The sequence below is a fragment of the Argopecten irradians genome, chromosome 3 (genome assembly GCF_041381155.1).
Source record: "Argopecten irradians isolate NY chromosome 3, Ai_NY, whole genome shotgun sequence".
Classification (NCBI taxonomy): Eukaryota; Metazoa; Mollusca; class Bivalvia; order Pectinida; family Pectinidae; genus Argopecten; species Argopecten irradians.
In genome coordinates this window covers 65,190,521-65,210,724 of record NC_091136.1, presented here as the reverse complement: position 1 = coordinate 65,210,724, position 20,204 = coordinate 65,190,521, and the positions used below count along the sequence as shown (strand labels likewise).

At 43.3% G+C, this 20,204-nt stretch overlaps 2 protein-coding genes across 2 annotated transcripts; both read left to right on the top strand.

Moving 5' to 3' along the window:
- The first annotated feature begins 3,585 nt into the window (after positions 1 to 3,585).
- LOC138319792 (ice-structuring glycoprotein-like) lies at positions 3,586 to 4,536 on the top strand. Its single transcript, XM_069262925.1, has one exon. The coding sequence runs from the start codon at positions 3,586 to 3,588 to the stop codon at positions 4,534 to 4,536; it is 951 nt and encodes a 316-aa protein (XP_069119026.1).
- A 56-nt stretch (positions 4,537 to 4,592) lies between these two features.
- LOC138319791 (ice-structuring glycoprotein-like) lies at positions 4,593 to 5,867 on the top strand. Its single transcript, XM_069262924.1, has one exon. The coding sequence runs from the start codon at positions 4,593 to 4,595 to the stop codon at positions 5,865 to 5,867; it is 1,275 nt and encodes a 424-aa protein (XP_069119025.1).
- The last annotated feature ends 14,337 nt before the right edge of the window (positions 5,868 to 20,204 follow it).

Here is a 20,204-nt window from a genome sequence, read left to right as displayed (position 1 = left end):
GCCTTACTGTTTCTTTTTGTCAAAGTCGTTTAAATAATGAAATGTTTCAAGATAAGTAACACTACTATTTTAAAACTATGTTAAGCTGTAATATGAGTGCAAATTGCCATCATAATACCACAAATGAATGCTTATTCACATCCTTCAAAATCATCAGCTTGCAAGGTCGAATCATTTACCGGGGCACATAGAGGACTAAAAAGTGACGTCATTGGATTTTTCGGGATCAAATCGTCAAATTTTAGAAATGGTAATCAGAATAAAGAAATTAATCATTCATTTAACTATCACATCGCAATATTTTTATATCGCAATTGTTACATGAAATTTTGATTAGTTACCTGGTTGTCGAGTTTTATGCCTGATTAATCTCGATATTAGTGCTGAAAATATCTGGTTTATTGATATTGTTCCGCTACTTTTGTATGAGTTTGAATTTCGCAAATTCGAAGGGCGTCAGAAACGCTTGTTTTCAACCGGAATCAACTACCGTATGAGATAAAGACCTTCCAAGTGAATTTTTGCATCGGGGGAACAGGGACATAAAATGACTGTTGATTTTCTCAAAAAAGTAAGAAAAATATAAAATACATTAATTTGCTGCAATTACACTAAAAAAATCATTCATGATTTCGATTCAACAGCTGGAATTATGAAGATAACTCTTACAATATTATTATTATTAGTATATATTATGTAAGTAATTATATATAATGTAAGTTAATTATAGTAACAGTAAAATATCGCCCTGAAGTTTCTGTTCCTTTCTGTACAAATACGAATATGGTCCAGAATCCTTTGCCGTGTCTCTAAAGTAACAATACAATATCCCCTTTGGGGTGGCCAGTTTCTGTTCCTTTCTGTACAAATTCGATTATGGGCCCAGAATCCCTCGTCATGATGATCATAGTTTTAGAACTTAAATTTCTATTGCAACTATTACAGGAAATTCTTTCCATATAGAAAAATGACGCCAGCGGATTTATTTCGGAATGCAAATTAATTATTTTATACATTTGTTCACTTGAAGTATAAATATTGGCCGGTATCGAGTTCTGTGTCCGACTAATGTCGATATTAGTGTTGAAAATGCATTGTTTCTTGATATTTTTCCGCTTCCTTTGTTGACTTTAAATTCGTAAAATGAACTTAACCCGGGAAGGGCGTCAGAGCGCTTGTTTTCAACGGGAATAAACACCGTAGTGATAAAGGCCTTCCAAGTATGGCAACAGTAAATATTTGCATCAGGGAAATAGGGACACAAAAAGTCGATTTTCTCAAAAAGTAAGTAATTTACACTACATTAATTTTGCTGGAACACTTAAAAATCGTTCTGATTTCAGAACAAGTGGAATTATGAAGAAACCTCTTACAGTATTTTTATTATTATTACAAGCTAACCGATATTTACATAATATATAATTCATTTTTCCCAATTTTCAGTCATGTGGACATGACGTACATAGGAATTATTTTACATGATGAATAATTTGCGTGCCCCTGTGCTTGGGCTGAGGTGACCAATATTACATTTCACGGTCCCGGAATAGCAGTTGAGATGGGTTGTTTTTATCTTGTACATACGTTCCTTCCACATATTCATAATTCTAAATATAACTGTCGAAGACAGATATATCTGGATCAAATTATCGATGAAAAGTTACATAATGCATATGTATCAGACCACGATCGAGTGTATAGGCCTAGGACGTCTCCTTGCAGGCGGTATATGGAATTTTCAAATTATTATTTGCCTAGATGAAATAAATGACACACAATGTCAAACATATTCGATTCAAATTATTAATTATATGTTTCAGAAGCATGTTAATGATGTTTTTGTGCAATATTTCACGAATTTCATCTATCAAACGAAGCATTGTATCCACAAACGCTATAACTGTTAAGATTTACATTGAAGCCTATACGTAGGCCTACTGTTTCTTTTTGTCAAAGTCGTTTAAATAATGAAATGTTTCAAGATAAAGTAACACTACTATTTTAAACTATGTTAAGCTGTATATGAGTGCAAATTGTCATCATAATACCACAAATGAATGCTTATTCAATCCTTCAAAACATCAGCTTGCAAGGTCGAATCACCCGGGCTCATAGAGGACTAAAAAGTGACGTCATTGGATTTTTCGGGATCAAATCGTCAAATTTAGAAATGGTAATCAGAATAAAGAAATTAATCATTCATTTACTCACATCGCAATATTTTTATATCGCAATTGTTACATGAAATTCTTATTACCTGGTGTCGAGTTTTATGCCTGATTAATCTCGATATTAGTGCTGAAAATATCTGGTTTATTGATATTGTTCCGCTACTTTTGTTGAGTTTGAATTCGCAAATTCGAAGGGCGTCAGAACGCTTGTTTTCAACCGGAATCAATACCGTAGTGATAAAGACCTTCCAAGTGAATTTTTGCATCGGGGGAACAGGGACATAAAATGTTGATTTTCTCAAAAAGTAAGAAAAATAAAATACATTAATTTTGCTGGAACACTAAAAAAATCATTCTGATTTCGAAACAGCTGGAATTATGAAGATAACTCTTACAACATTATTATTATTAGTATATATTATGTAAGTAATTATATATAATGTAAGTTAATTATAGTAACAGTAAAATATCGCCCTGAAGTTTCTGTTCCTTTCTGTACAAATACGAATATGGCCCAGAATCCTTTGCCGTGTCTCTAAAGTAACAATACAATATCGCCTTGGAGTTTCTGTTCCTTTCTGTACAAATTCGATTATGGCCCAGAATCCCTCGTCATGATGTCACTAGTTTTAGAAACTTACCGGACACATGTTTTTTGACTACAATAACAGATAATTGGTATACAGTTAAGTATGAAACACACATGCTATACACTGACTGAGGGAGCGGTTAGACGTTTATTCGATTGGATAATATCATTAAAGATGCTCCACCGCCGACAGAGCATAAATGGCATTCATCATTAGAACAATAATTGCTGTTTAATCTTGTATATATATGTCTAATTAACACAAACATAATACATGATAATTTCTTTTGCCTTTGGTAAATGCGCAATCATTACATCATTCCATATAGGATATAGAGCCACGGATTTTTTTCGGAATGCAATTAATTATTTTATACATTTGTTCACTTGAAGTAAAATCAGAAGCTCAAACTTTTCAATGGTGGTAATGGTCTGAAGTAAGTAACTTGTAACTGACGAAAAATACTACATCGTCTGCTCCTGTTTTTGATAGTGAAAAAATACCAATTGTCAGCGGTGGAGCATCTTTAAATAATGAACATCGGAGATTCTTCGAATGGTGGCCCTCGAATACCTGACTTTGCTGATTCTGTTGGACAGACATATAATTATTTTGCCAGTAATTTCGATACTGTAGACCAAGGACTTGTTTTCAAAGAAAAATATTTATTTCAAGAGACCGGTTGAAATACAAAATGCTGTGTATTATTGCAAGCTTGAAAAAGCTAGATCTCAATTTGCTCACGGAAACTTCATTGCAAAAGTGATAAAAACAGAACATGGAAATTAGAAATATTTCTACCATTGGAAACTACAACATCACACATGGCAACACCAGCACTCCATTGGGACACTACAACATCACACATGGCAACACCAGCACTCCATTGGGACACTACAACATCACACATGGCAACACCAGCACTCCATTGGGACACTACAACATCACACATGGCAACACCAGCACTCCATTGGGACACTACAACATCACACATGGCAACACCAGCACTCCATTGGGACACTACAACATCACACATGGCAACACCAGCACTCCATTGGGACACTACAACATCACACATGGCAACACCAGCACTCCATTGGGACACTACAACATCACACATGGCAACACCAGCACTCCATTGGTCACTACAACATCACACATGGCAACACCAGCACACTCCATTGGGACACTGCAACATCACCCATGGCAACACTAGCACTCCATTGGTCACTACAACATCACCCATGGCAACACCAGCACTCCATTGGGACACTACAACATCACACATGGCAACACCAGCACTCCATTGGGACACTACAACATCACACATGGCAACACCAGCACTCCTTTGGGACACCACAACATCACACATGGCAACACCAGCACTCCATTGGGACACTACAACATCAGACATGGCAACACCAGCACTCCATTGGGACACTACAACATCACACATGGCAACACCAGCACTCCTTTGGGACACCACAACATCACACATGGCAACACCAGCACTCCATTGGTCACTACAACATCACACATGGCAACACCAGCACTCCATTGGGACACTACAACATCACACATGGCAACACCACACACTCCATTGGGACACTACAACATCACACATGGCAACGCCAGCACTCCATTGGGACACTACAACATCACATATGGCAACACCAGCACTCCATTGGGACACTACAACATCACACATGGCAACACCAGCACTCCATTGGGACACTACAACATCACACATGGCATCACCAGCACTCCATTGGTAACTACAACATCACACATGGCAACACCAGCAATCCTTTAGGACACTACAACATCACTTATGGCAACACCAGCACTCCATTGGGACACTACAACATCACACATGGCAACACCAGCACTCCATTGGGACACTACAACATCACACATGGCAACACCAGCACTCCATTGGGACACTACAACATCACACACATGGCATCACCAGCACTCCATTGGTCACTACAACATCACACATGGCAACACCAGCAATCCTTTAGGACACTACAACATCACTTATGGCAACACCAGCACTCCATTGGGACACTACAACATCACACATGGCAACACCAGCACTCCATTGGGACACTACAACATCACACATGGCAACACCAGCACTCCTTTGGGACACTACAACATCACACATGGCAACACCAGCACTCCATTGGTCACTACAACATCACACATGGCAACACCAGCACTCCTTTGGGACACTACAACATCACACATGGCAACACCAGCACTCCATTGGTCACTACAACATCACACATGGCAACACCAGCACACTCCATTGGGACACTGCAACATCACCCATGGCAACACTAGCACTCCATTGGTCACTACAACATCACACATGGCAACACCAGCACTCCATTGGGACACTACAACATCACACATGGCAACACCAGCACTCCATTGGGACACTACAACATCACACATGGCAACACCAGCACTCCTTTGGGACACCACAACATCACACATGGCAACACCAGCACTCCATTGGTCACTACAACATCACACATGGCAACACCAGCACTCCTTTGGGACACTACAACATCACACATGGCAACACCAGCACTCCATTGGTCACTACAACATCACACATGGCAACACCAGCACACTCCATTGGGACACTGCAACATCACCCATGGCAACACCAGCACTCCATTGGGACACTACAACATCACACATGGCAACACCAGCACTCCATTGGGACACTACAACATCACACATGGCAACACCAGCACTCCTTTGGGACACCACAACATCACACATGGCAACACCAGCACTCCATTGGGACACTACAACATCAGACATGGCAACACCAGCACTCCATTGGGACACTACAACATCACACATGGCAACACCAGCACTCCTTTGGGACACCACAACATCACACATGGCAACACCAGCACTCCATTGGTCACTACAACATCACACATGGCAACACCAGCACTCCTTTGGGACACTACAACATCACACATGGCAACACCAGCACTCTTCATTGGTCACTACAACATCACACATGGCAACACCAGCACACTCCATTGGGACACTGCAACATCACCCATGGCAACACTAGCACTCCATTGGTCACTGAACAACAGTTTTTATAGTGACATTCCTATCAGTAATAACTGTTGATACAACAGATCTGCAAACATTCCACTTCCCAAGATAACTTTAACACGTGGTGAATGTTAGTTCTCGCTCCTATGACATCTCTTGTTCTATCGACAGGAAATCCATTTTCAGAAATTGTAAACAGTTCGACAAGAACAGCTAATGAGCGCTCTTACTTCTAATCGCACCAAAAGAATTCTGGCTGAAAATGTACAGACATACTATTTATAGCAAACTATATTCTGGTTCTTTTTTCGTCGGTGCTAAATTAAGTTTTGGATCATTATCACCGTTGGCAAACAGTCTGAACAAGTAATATAGAGTTTTAAGATCATCTGTCTTAGAAAAGACATGACTGCATTAACCGTACACTAAAACATCTGACTTTCCCCCCAAACATAACAAGATGATAAAGGACACGATTACATTGCTAAAATAATGGATAAAATCTCGTATTTGTCATTCCTGAAATATCATATTTAGTTTCATAACACATGAATTCCTATTTACAGCTATACACCGACAAAGATAACCGAAGGTATGGTAGAAATTGAAGGGTGAGGGGTCATTGACATCAAAGGCCTATGTATTACCGCATGGGTTGATGTTCAAGATAACCGTAATGGTCAAAGTTAAGTTAAGGTGTGTTTGGATTTTATTTCATAAAATATGTTTGTCTGAAGTACTTTATTTCTGGCGTTTTAAAGCAAAGTAGAAACAAGGAAACAGTTTGCTTTTGATCTGCACCTCTGTAAGTTTCTGGTTCAGAGTCAAAGCTACCGACACATTTCTTGGTGTTGATGTCTAAATTATAATTCAGGACAAATTGGTTATTTGTGTCCAGGTCATAAGGACAGACTGGCTATTTTTGCCCAGGCCATAAAGACAGACTGGCTATTTGTGTCCAGGATATAAGGACAGAATGGCTATTTGTGTCCGGGCCATAAGGACAGACTTGCTATATGTGTTCAGGCCATATGGATAGACTTGCTATTTGTGTCGTGGACATAAGGACAGACTGGCTATCGTGTTCAGGCCATAAGGTCAGTCCAAGCTATCGACACATTTCTTGGTGTTGATGTCTAAATCATAATTAAGGATAAATTAGTTATTTCTATCCAGGTCGTAAGGACAGACTGGCTATTTTTGCCCAGACCATAAGGACAGACTGGCTATTTGTGTCCAGGACATAAGGACAGACTGGCTATTTGTGTCCGGGCCATAAGGACAGACTTACTAAATGTGTTCAGCGCCAGTATATTGTTAGTAAATTCCGGATCCGCATCCGGAATTGGTTCCTTTTATTACGCTCGCCTTGATGTCGTCATTACAAGCTTTACAGTCTGCGTTTGTGTTGTGATTTGTCTTCCAACGTTTAGCCTAATATTGGCGTGGTGGCAGCGAGATTCTTACTCACACCTTTTCATCAGCAAACGGATGAACTTTTGAACTGTCTAAGAGACATTTAATCACAGCGTATAAACATTATACCCGGGTCGCAAGCGTGGTGTGTAACAGTGTAAGTCAATTCGCCCAACAAAAATGGCGAACCAAAATAGAGCACCAAAAAAGTGGTGTCTGAGTAAAGTGGAGACAATAAACTCTTTTTGAAAATATGGAGGCAAAACCTGGTGTACACGTTGTCACTCGATGCTAATTTCGCCCCATTTCTTGTTTGAAGGCGTGCAATGGGAGAAAAAGACCAGAGACACGAAGAAGACTCCGATTCTTCCCATACCGCGCGCGCTGTCGAAGTTAGTGTGAATAGGGTACAAATCCGCCAATCACCGTATCTCGACGCCTGTTATGGACATCACACAGTTCGTTTTAACGATTACCAGCGGCGCGACAGGCAACATGATTCATTTCGTCCAATAACTGCTAATGTTAGGAGTGCGTACATGCCATAACATTTCATCATCAATGTCCGTGACAGGCTTAGGATAGACTTGCGAGTACCGTTCAGGCCATACAGGATAGACAGACCAGTGTGAAACTAGGCCATCAGGATTTCATCATCAATGAGTCATGATTTTGTGTCCTATCGCATGAAGGTCCTTGTTTGGAGACAATATCGCGACAGATGTTCTGTCGGGTATCCCGTTTAAGCAGAATCGCTATATGTGTATAGGACCATTTTCGATATGAATGGTCATAGGCGATAAACTATCGCGTATACGTATGATTCCCATTGGCTACGAGGATCAAACCAACGACAGTCGGATAGCGTGGAACAAGTTCTTACGTGGTCCGTCGCCACAACAACTAAACTGGCTATTTGTGTCTGGCGCAAATTTCGCCTTGAAGTGAAACACTCCCTGACGAATTTTGGCGCCTTCGATCGAAAACTACATCTCTATAAGCCTCACCCAACGTGACTGATAAACCGTTTTTCTAGGCCTTAAGGGGCCGGACTTGGCTTGTATCTGAGCGTGGCATGGACGCGAAGTCAAATACCACAACCTTACTACTTTGTGTGCCAGGACTGTTAAACGACAGATGGATACCTGTGGCCAGGACATATCCGACAGGTACGAACTATTTGTGCTCCAGGGACATAAGGACAGGACTGGCTATTTGTCAAGTCCATAGGATCATAAGGGACTGACTGGCAAAATGTGTCCAGGACATCAAGCCGGACACTTTATGGCTATTTTGTGTTCCAGTAGATAAGGACACTGAAAACTGGCTATCTCTGTCCAGGCCAATCAGTGACAGATCTGGCTATCAAGAACTTGTGTCCAGGACATACATGACAGGACTCTTCAATTTGTGTTACCTTCCATAAGGAGTAGACTGCGCGGTTTGTGTCCATGCTTTAAGGCTAGACTGGCTAAATATGTGTCCAGTATACATAAAGATCAGTACTGGCTATTTGTGTATGGTCCAGGCCATAAGGATGGAAGTGGTTATTTGGTTCAAAAAAAGTTTGAAGAGGAGCTGGAGGGTCCTGGGCTTTTTGTGTCGCCCCGAGGATGTGAGATGTAAATGTAGAGTATTGGTGAATTCCATCCTTCCTTGTAGATTAAAGCCTAACGGAGGCTTCTTTCCGGTTAGTTACCGCGTTTCGCCGACGTAGGACCATACAGGAGACCCCAAACTGGCTTATTTGTGTCCAGCCCGATTAGGACAGGACTTGGATATTTGTTTGTCCAGGACATAAGACAGACAGGTATTTGCCGTTTGGACAAAAGGACATGACAGGCTATTTGTTTTATCTATAAGGCTAGATCCCGATCTATTTATTCCAGAGGCTGGCTATTTGTGTCCAGGACAAAAGGATAGACTGGCTATTTGTGTCCAGGACATAAGGATAGACTGGCTTTTTGTGTCCAGTGGACATAAGGATAGACTGGCTAAATTTGATGTAAAGTAGACCAGGAGGCATTAGGATAGACTGGTGGCTAATTTGTGTGGGTCAGGACATAAGGATAGACTGGCTATTTGTGTTCAGGCCTTAAGGCTATAGACCTGGCTATTTGTGTTATCTAGGCCATATAGGATAGACTGGCTTTTTGTGTCCAGGACATAAGGATAGACTGGCTATTTGTGTCTAGGGACATAAGGATCTAGACTGGCTATTTGTGTCTAGGACATAAGGAGTAGACTGGCTTTTTATGTGTCCGTGCCATAAGGATAGACTGCCTATTTGTGTCGTGGCCATAAGGATAGACTGGCTATTTGTGTCCAGGACATAAGGATAGACTGGCTATTTTGTGTCACAGGACATAAGGATAGACTGGCTATTTGTGTCCAGGCCATAAGGATAGACTGGCTATTTGTGTCCAGGCCATAAGGATTAGACTGGCTATTTGTGTCCAGGACCATAAGGATATAGGACTGCTATTTGTGTCCAGGACCATAAGGATAGACTGGCTATTTGTGTGTCAGGACATAAGGATAGACTGGCTATTTGTGTCCAGGACATAAGGACTAGACTGGCTATTTGTGTCCAGGCCATAAGGATTAGACTGGCTATTTTGTGTCCAGGACATAAGGATAGACTGGCTATTTGTGTCCCATAGCTGACCATAAGGATAGACTGGCTATTTGTGTCGTAGGCCATAAGGGCAGACTTGGCTATATGTGTTCAGGCATAAGGATAGACTGGTATTTGTGTCAGGACAATAAGGAAGACTGGCTTTTTGTGTCTTATGCCATAAGGGACTAGACTGGGCTATTTGTGTACGTGGCCATGAAGGACAGACTGGTATTTGTGTCCAGGACATAAGGACAGACTGGCTATTTGTGTCCAGGACATAAGGATAGACTGGCTATTTGTGTCCGTCCAGCCATATAAGGATAGACTGGCTATTTGTGTCCAGGACATAAGGACAGACTGGCTTATTTGTGTCCAGGCCCATAAGGATAGATTGGCTATTTGTGTCCAGGCCATAAGGACAGACTGGCTATTTGTGTCCAGGACATAAGGATAGACTGGCTATTTGTGTCCCCAGGAGCCATAAGGATAGACTGGCTATTTGTGTCCAGGGGCCATAAGGAATAGACTGGCTATTTGTGTCCAGGCCATAAGGATAGACTGGCTATTTGTGTCCAGGCCATAAGGATAGACTGGCTATTTGTGTCCAGGCCATAAGGATAGACTGGCTATTTGTGTCCAGGACATAAGGATAGACTGGCTATTTGTGTCCAGGCCATAAGGATAGACTGGCTTATTTGTGTCCAGGACATAAGATAGACTGGCTATTTGTGTCTAGGCCATAAGGATAGACTGGCTATTTGTGTCCAGGCCATAAGGATGGACTGGCTATTTGTGTCCAGGACATAAGGACAGACTGGCTATTTGTGTCCAGGACATAAGGATAGACTGGCTATTTGTGTCCAGGACATAAGGATAGACTGGCTATTTGTGTCCAGGACATAATAGGATAGACTGGCTATTTGTGTCCAGGCTATAAGGATAGACTGGCTATTTGTGTCCAGGCCATAAGGATAGACTGGCTATTTGTGTCCAGGACATAAGGACAGACTGGCTATTTGTGTCCAGGACATAAGGAATAGACTGGCTATTTGTGTGTCCAGGACATAAGGACAGACTGGCTATTTGTGTCCAGGCATAAGGATAGACTGGCTATTTGTGTCCAGGCCATAAGGATAGACTGGCTATTTGTGTCCAGGCCATAAGGATAGACTGGCTATATTTGTGTCCAGGCCATAAGGATAGACTGGCTATTTGTGTCCAGGACATAAGGATAGACTGGCTATTGTGTCCAGGACATAAGGATAGACTGGCTATTTGTGTCCAGGCCATAAGGATAGACTGGCTATTTGTGTCCAGGACATAAGGATAGACTGGCTATTTGTGTCTAGGCCATAAGGATAGGACTGGCTATTTGTGTCCAGGACATAAGGATAGACTGGCTATTTGTGTCCAGGACATAAGGACAGACTGGCTATTTGTGTCCAGGCATAAGGATAGACTGGCTATTTGTGTCCAGGACATAAGGATAGACTGGCTATTTGTGTCCAGGACATAAGGATAGACTGGCTATTTGTGTCCAGGACATAAGGACAGACTGGCTATTTGTGTCCAGGCCATAAGGACAGACTGGCTATTTGTGTCCAGGCCATAAGGACAGACTGGCTATTTGTGTCCAGGACATAAGGACAGACTGGCTATTTGTGTCCAGGACATAAGGACAGACTGGCTATTTGTGTCCAGGACATAAGGACAGACTGGCTATTTGTGTCCAGGACATAAGGATAGACTGGCTATTGGTGTAAGGATAGACTGGCTATTGGTGTTCAGGCCATAAGGACAGACTGGCTATTTGTGTCCAGGACATAAGGACAGACTGGCTATTTGTGTCCAGGACATAAGGATAGACTGGCTATTTGTGTCCAGGCATAAGGACAGACTGGCTATTTGTGTCAGGACATAAGGACAGACTGGCTATTTGTGTCCAGGACCATAAGGACAGACTGGCTATTTGTGTCCAGGACATAAGGACAGACTGGCTATTTGTGTCCAGGCATAAGGACAGACTGGCTATTTGTGTCCAGGACATAAGGACAGACTGGCTATTTGTGTCTAGGCCATAAGGATAGACTGGCTATTTGTGTCCAGGCCATAAGGACAGACTGGCTATTTGTGTCCAGGACATAAGGATAGACTGGCTATTTGTGTCCAGGACATAAGGACAGACTGGCTATTTGTGTCCAGGACATAAGGATAGACTGGCTATTTGTGTCCAGGACATAAGGATAGACTGGCTATTTTTGTCTAGGCCATAAGGATAGACAGGCTATTTGTGTCCGTGCCATAAGGACAGACTGGGCTATTTGTGTCCAGGACATAAGGACAGACTGGCTATTTGTGTCCAGGACATAAGGATAGACTGGCTATTTGTGTCCAGGACATAAGGACAGACTGGCTATTTGTGTCCAGGCCATAAGGATAGACTGGCTATTTGTGTCCAGGACATAAGGATAGACTGGCTATTTGTGTCCAGGACATAAGGATAGACTGGCTATTTGTGTCCAGGCCATAAGGACAGACTGGCTATTTGTGTCCAGGCCATAAGGACAGACTGGCTATTTGTGTCCAGGACATAAGGATAGACTGGCTATTTGTGTCTAGGCCATAAGGATAGACTGGCTATTTGTGTCCAGGCCATAAGGATAGACTGGCTATTTGTGTCCAGGACATAAGGACAGACTGGCTATTTGTGTCCAGGACATAAGGATAGACTGGCTATTTGTGTCCAGGACATAAGGACAGACTGGCTATTTGTGTCCAGGACATAAGGACAGACTGGCTATTTGTGTCCAGGACATAAGGATAGACTGGCTATTTGTGTCCAGGACATAAGGACAGACTGGCTATTTGTGTCCAGGACATAAGGATAGACTGGCTATTTGTGTCCAGGCCATAAGGATAGACTGGCTATTTGTGTTCAGGCCATAAGGACAGACTGGCTATTTGTGTCCAGGACATAAGGACAGACTGGCTATTTGTGTCCAGGACATAAGGACAGACTGGCTATTTGTGTCCAGGACATAAGGACAGACTGGCTATTTGTGTCCAGGCCATAAGGATAGACTGGCTATTTGTGTCCAGGACATAAGGATAGACTGGCTATTTGTGTCCAGGCCATAAGGATAGACTGGCTATTTGTGTCCAGGACATAAGGACAGACTGGCTATTTGTGTGTCCAGGACATAAGGATAGACTGGCTATTTGTGTCCAGGACATAAGGACAGACTGGCTATTTGTGTTCATACCATAAGGATAGACTGGCTATTTGTGTCCATGCCATAAGGACAGACTGGCTATTTGTGTCTAGGCCATAAGGATAGACTGGCTATTTGTGTCCAGGACATAAGGACAGACTGGCTATTTGTGTCCAGGCCATAAGGATAGACTGGCTATTTGTGTCCAGGCCATAAGGATAGACTGGCTATTTGTGTCCAGGACATAAGGATAGACTGGCTATTTGTGTCCAGGACATAAGGACAGACTGGCTATTTTTGGTCCAGGACATAAGGACAGACTGGCTATTTGTGTCCAGGACATAAGGACAGACTGGCTATATGTGTCCAGGACATAAGGATAGACTGGCTATTTGTGTTCAGGACATAAGGATAGACTGGCTATATGTGTCCAGGACATAAGGACAGACTGGCTATTTGTGTCCAGGACATAAGGACAGACTGGCTATTTGTGTCCAGGACATAAGGACAGACTGGCTATTTGTGTCCAGGACATAAGGACAGATTGGCTATTTGTGTCCAGGACATAAGGATAGACTGGCTATTTGTGTCTAGGCCATAAGGATAGACTGGCTATTTGTGTCCAGGCCATAAGGATAGACTGGCTATTTGTGTCCAGGACATAAGGACAGACTGGCTATTTGTGTTCAGGCCATAAGGATAGACTGGCTATTTGTGTCCAGGACATAAGGACAGACTGGCTATTTGTGTCCAGGACATAAGGATAGACTGGCTATTTGTGTCCAGGACATAAGGATAGACTGGCTATTTGTGTCCAGGACATAAGGATAGACTGGCTATTTGTGTCCAGGACATAAGGATAGACTGGCTATTTGTGTCCAGGACATAAGGATAGACTGGCTATTTGTGTCCAGGCCATAAGGATAGACTGGCTATTTGTGTCCAGGCCATAAGGATAGACTGGCTATTTGTGTCCAGGACATAAGGACAGACTGGCTATTTGTGTCCAGGCCATAAGGATAGACTGGCTATTTGTGTCCAGGCCATAAGGACAGACTGGCTATTTGTGTCCAGGACATAAGGACAGACTGGCTATTTGTGTCCAGGACATAAGGATAGACTGGCTATTTGTGTCCAGGCCATAAGGATAGACTGGCTATTTGTGTCCGTGGCCATAAGGATAGACTGGCTATTTGTGTCCGTGGCCATAAGGATAGACTGGCTATTTGTGTCCAGGACATAAGGATAGACTGGCTATTTGTGTCTAGGCCATAAGGATAGACTGGCTATTTGTGTCCGTGCCATAAGGATAGACTTGCTATTTGTGTCGTGGCCATAAGGGCAGACTTGCTATATGTGTCCAGGACATAAGGATAGACTGGCTATTTGTGTCCAGGCCATAAGGATAGACTGGCTATTTGTGTCTAGGCCATAAGGATAGACTGGCTATTTGTGTCCAGGACATAAGGATAGACTGGCTATTTGTGTCCAGGACATAAGGATAGACTGGCTATTTGTGTCGTGGCCATAAGGGCAGACTTGCTATATGTGTTCAGGCCATAAGGATAGACTGGCTATTTGTGTCCAGGACATAAGGATAGACTGGCTATTTGTGTCCAGGACATAAGGACAGACTGGCTATTTGTGTCCAGGACATAAGGATAGACTGGCTATTTGTGTCCAGGACATAAGGATAGACTGGCTATTGGTGTTCAGGACATAAGGACAGACTGGCTATTTGTGTCCAGGACATAAGGACAGACTGGTTATTTGTGTCCAGGACATAAGGATAGACTGGCTATTTGTGTCCAGGACATAAGGATAGACTGGCTATTTGTGTCCAGGCCATAAGGACAGACTGGCTATTTGTGTCCAGGACATAAGGATAGACTGGCTATTTGTGTCCAGGCCATAAGGATAGACTGGCTATTTGTGTCTAGGCCATAAGGATAGACTGGCTATTTGTGTCCAGGACATAAGGATAGACTGGCTATTTGTGTCCAGGACATAAGGATAGACTGGCTATTTGTGTCCAGGACATAAGGACAGACTGGCTATTTGTGTCCAGGACATAAGGACAGACTGGCTATTTGTGTCTAGGCCATAAGGACAGACTGGCTATTTGTGTCCAGGCCATGAGGACAGACTGGCTATTTGTGTCCAGGACATAAGGACAGACTGGCTATTTGTGTCCAGGACATAAGGATAGACTGGCTATTTGTGTCCAGGACATAAGGACAGACTGGCTATTTGTGTCCAGGCCATAAGGATAGACTGGCTATTTGTGTCCAGGACATAAGGATAGACTGGCTATTTGTGTCCAGGACATAAGGATAGACTGGCTATTTGTGTCCAGGCCATAAGGACAGACTGGCTATTTGTGTCCAGGACATAAGGATAGACTGGCTATTTGTGTCCAGGCCATATAAGGACAGACTGGCTATTTGTGTCCAGGACATAAGGACAGACTGGCTATTTGTGTCCAGGACATAAGGACAGACTGGCTATTTGTGTCCAGGCCATAAGGACAGACTGGCTATTTGTGTCCAGGACATAAGGACAGACTGGCTATTTGTGTCCAGGACATAAGGACAGACTGGCTATTTGTGTCCAGGACATAAGGATAGACTGGCTATTTGTGTCCAGGCCATAAGGATAGACTGGCTATTTGTGTCCAGGACATAAGGATAGACTGGCTATTTGTGTCCAGGCCATAAGGATAGACTGGCTATTTGTGTCCAGGACATAAGGACAGACTGGCTATTTGTGTCTAGGCCATAAGGATAGACTGGCTATTTGTGTCCAGGCCATAAGGATAGACTGGCTATTTGTGTCCAGGACATAAGGACAGACTGGCTATTTGTGTCCAGGACATAAGGATAGACTGGCTATTTGTGTCCAGGACATAAGGATAGACTGGCTATTTGTGTCCAGGCCATAAGGATAGACTGGCTATTTGTGTCCAGGACATAAGGACAGACTGGCTATTTGTGTCCAGGACATAAGGATAGACTGGCTATTTGTGTCCAGGACATAAGGACAGACTGGCTATTTGTGTCTAGGCCATAAGGATAGACTGGCTATTTGTGTCCAGGACATAAGGATAGACTGGCTATTTGTGTTCAGGACATAAGGACAGACTGGCTATTTGTGTCCAGGACATAAGGACAGACTGGCTATTTGTGTCCAGGACATAAGGATAGACTGGCTATTTGTGTCCAGGCCATAAGGATAGACTGGCTATTTGTGTCCAGGACATAAGGATAGACTGGCTATTTGTGTCGTGGCCATAAGGACAGACTGGCTATTTGTGTCCAGGACATAAGGATAGACTGGCTATTTGTGTCCAGGACATAAGGACAGACTGGCTATTTGTGTCCAGGACATAAGGACAGACTGGCTATTTGTGTCCAGGCCATAAGGACAGACTGGCTATTTGTGTCCAGGACATAAGGATAGACTGGCTATTTGTGTCCAGGACATAAGGATAGACTGGCTATTTGTGTCTAGGCCATAAGGATAGACTGGCTATTTGTGTCCGTGCCATAAGGATAGACTTGCTATTTGTGTCCAGGACATAAGGATAGACTGGCTATTTGTGTCCAGGCCATAAGGATAGACTGGCTATTTGTGTCCAGGCCATAAGGACAGACTGGCTATTTGTGTCCAGGCCATGAGGACAGACTGGCTATTTGTGTCCAGGACATAAGGACAGACTGGCTATTTGTGTCCAGGACATAAGGATAGACTGGCTATTTGTGTCCAGGACATAAGGATAGACTGGCTATTGGTGTCCAGGACATAAGGATAGACTGGCTATTTGTGTCCAGGACATAAGGATAGACTGGCTATTTGTGTCCAGGCCATAAGGATAGACTGGCTATTTGTGTCCAGGACATAAGGATAGACTGGCTATTTGTGTCCAGGACATAAGGACAGACTGGCTATTTGTGTCCAGGACATAAGGACAGACTGGCTATTTGTGTCCAGGACATAAGGACAGACTGGCTATTTGTGTCCAGGACATAAGGACAGACTGGCTATTTGTGTCCAGGCCATAAGGACAGACTGGCTATTTGTGTCCAGGACATAAGGATAGACTGGCTATTTGTGTCCAGGCCATAAGGATAGACTGGCTATTTGTGTCGTGGCCATAAGGGCAGACTTGCTATTTGTGTTCAGGCCATAAGGATAGACTGGCTATTTGTGTCCAGGACATAAGGATAGACTGGCTATTTGTGTCCAGGACATAAGGATAGACTGGCTATTTGTGTCCAGGACATAAGGATAGACTGGCTATTTGTGTCCAGGACATAAGGACAGACTGGCTATTTGTGTCCAGGACATAAGGACAGACTGGCTATTTGTGTCCAGGACATAAGGACAGACTGGCTATTTGTGTCCAGGCCATAAGGACAGACTGGCTATTTGTGTCCAGGCCATAAGGACAGACTGGCTATTTGTGTCCAGGACATAAGGATAGACTGGCTATTTGTGTCCAGGCCATAAGGATAGACTGGCTATTTGTGTCCGTGCCATAAGGATAGACTGGCTATTTGTGTCCAGGCCATAAGGACAGACTGGCTATTTGTGTCCAGGACATAAGGACAGACTGGCTATTTGTGTCCAGGACATAAGGACAGACTGGCTATTTGTGTCCAGGCCATGAGGACAGACTGGCTATTTGTGTCCAGGACATAAGGACAGACTGGCTATTTGTGTCCAGGACATAAGGATAGACTGGCTATTTGTGTCCAGGACATAAGGATAGACTGGCTATTTGTGTCCGTGCCATAAGGATAGACTGGCTATTTGTGTCCAGGACATAAGGATAGACTGGCTATTTGTGTCCAGGCCATAAGGATAGACTGGCTATTTGTGTCCAGGACATAAGGATAGACTGGCTATTTGTGTCTAGGCCATAAGGATAGACTGGCTATTTGTGTCCAGGCCATAAGGACAGACTGGCTATTTGTGTCCAGGACATAAGGACAGACTGGCTATTTGTGTCCAGGACATAAGGACAGACTGGCTATTTGTGTCCAGGCCATAAGGATAGACTTGCTATTTGTGTCGTGGCCATAAGGATAGACTTGCTATTTGTGTTCAGGCCATAAGGATAGACTGGCTATTTGTGTCCAGGACATAAGGATAGACTGGCTATTTGTGTCCAGGACATAAGGATAGACTGGCTATTTGTGTTCAGGCCATAAGGACAGACTGGCTATTTGTGTCCAGGACATAAGGACAGACTGGCTATTTGTGTCCAGGACATAAGGACAGACTGGCTATTTGTGTCCAGGACATAAGGATAGACTGGCTATTTGTGTCCAGGACATAAGGATAGACTGGCTATTTGTGTCCAGGACATAAGGACAGACTGGCTATTTGTGTCCAGGCCATAAGGATGGACTGGCTATTTGTGTCCAGGCCATAAGGACAGACTGGCTATTTGTGTCCAGGACATAAGGATAGACTGGCTATTTGTGTCCAGGACATAAGGATAGACTGGCTATTTGTGTCTAGGCCATAAGGATAGACTGGCTATTTGTGTCCAGGCCATAAGGATAGACTGGCTATTTGTGTCCAGGACATAAGGATAGACTGGCTATTTGTGTCCAGGACATAAGGATAGACTGGCTATTTGTGTCTAGGCCATAAGGATAGACTGGCTATTTGTGTCCAGGACATAAGGATAGACTGGCTATTTGTGTCCAGGACATAAGGACAGACTGGCTATTTGTGTCCAGGCCATAAGGACAGACTGGCTATTTGTGTCCAGGACATAAGGACAGACTGGCTATTTGTGTCCAGGCCATAAGGATAGACTGGCTATTTGTGTCCAGGACATAAGGATAGACTGGCTATATGTGTCCAGGACATAAGGATAGACTGGCTATTTGTGTTCAGGACATAAGGATAGACTGGCTATATGTGTCCAGGACTTAAGGACAGACTGGCTATTTGTGTCCAGGACATCAGGATAGATTGGCTATTTGTGTCCAGGACATAAGGATAGACTGGCTATTTGTGTCTAGGCCATAAGGATAGACTGGCTATTTGTGTCCAGGACATAAGGATAGACTGGCTATTTGTGTCCAGGCCATAAGGATAGACTGGCTATATTTGTGTCCAGGACATAAGGATAGACTGGCTATTTGTGTCCGTGCCATAAGGATAGACTTGCTATTTGTGTCGTGGCCATAAGGATAGACTTGCTATTTGTGTTCAGGCCATAAGGATAGACTGGCTATTTGTGTCCAGGACATAAGGATAGACTGGCTATTTGTGTCCAGGACATAAGGATAGACTGGCTATTTGTGTCCAGGACATAAGGATAGACTGGCTATTTGTGTCCAGGACATAAGGATAGACTGGCTATTTGTGTCTAGGCCATAAGGATAGACTGGCTATTTGTGTCCAGGACATAAGGATAGACTGGCTATTTGTGTCTAGGCCATAAGGATAGACTGGCTATTTGTGTCCAGGACATAAGGATAGACTGGCTATTTGTGTCCAGGACATAAGGATAGACTGGCTATTTGTGTCCAGGACATAAGGATAGACTGGCTATTTGTGTCCAGGACATAAGGATAGACTGGCTATTTGTGTCCAGGACATAAGGATAGACTGGCTATTTGTGTCTAGGCCATAAGGATAGACTGGCTATTTGTGTCCAGGACATAAGGATAGACTGGCTATTTGTGTCCAGGACATAAGGATAGACTGGCTATTTGTGTCCAGGACATAAGGATAGACTGGCTATTTGTGTCCAGGCCATAAGGATAGACTGGCTATTTGTGTCTAGGCCATAAGGATAGACTGGCTATTTGTGTCCAGGACATAAGGATAGACTGGCTATTTGTGTCCAGGACATAAGGATAGACTGGCTATTTGTGTCTAGGCCATAAGGATAGACTGGCTATTTGTGTCCAGGCCATAAGGATAGACTGGCTATTTGTGTCTAGGCCATAAGGATAGACTGGCTATTTGTGTCCAGGACATAAGGATAGACTGGCTATTTGTGTCCAGGCCATAAGGATAGACTGGCTATTTGTGTCCAGGACATAAGGATAGACTGGCTATTTGTGTGTCCAGGACA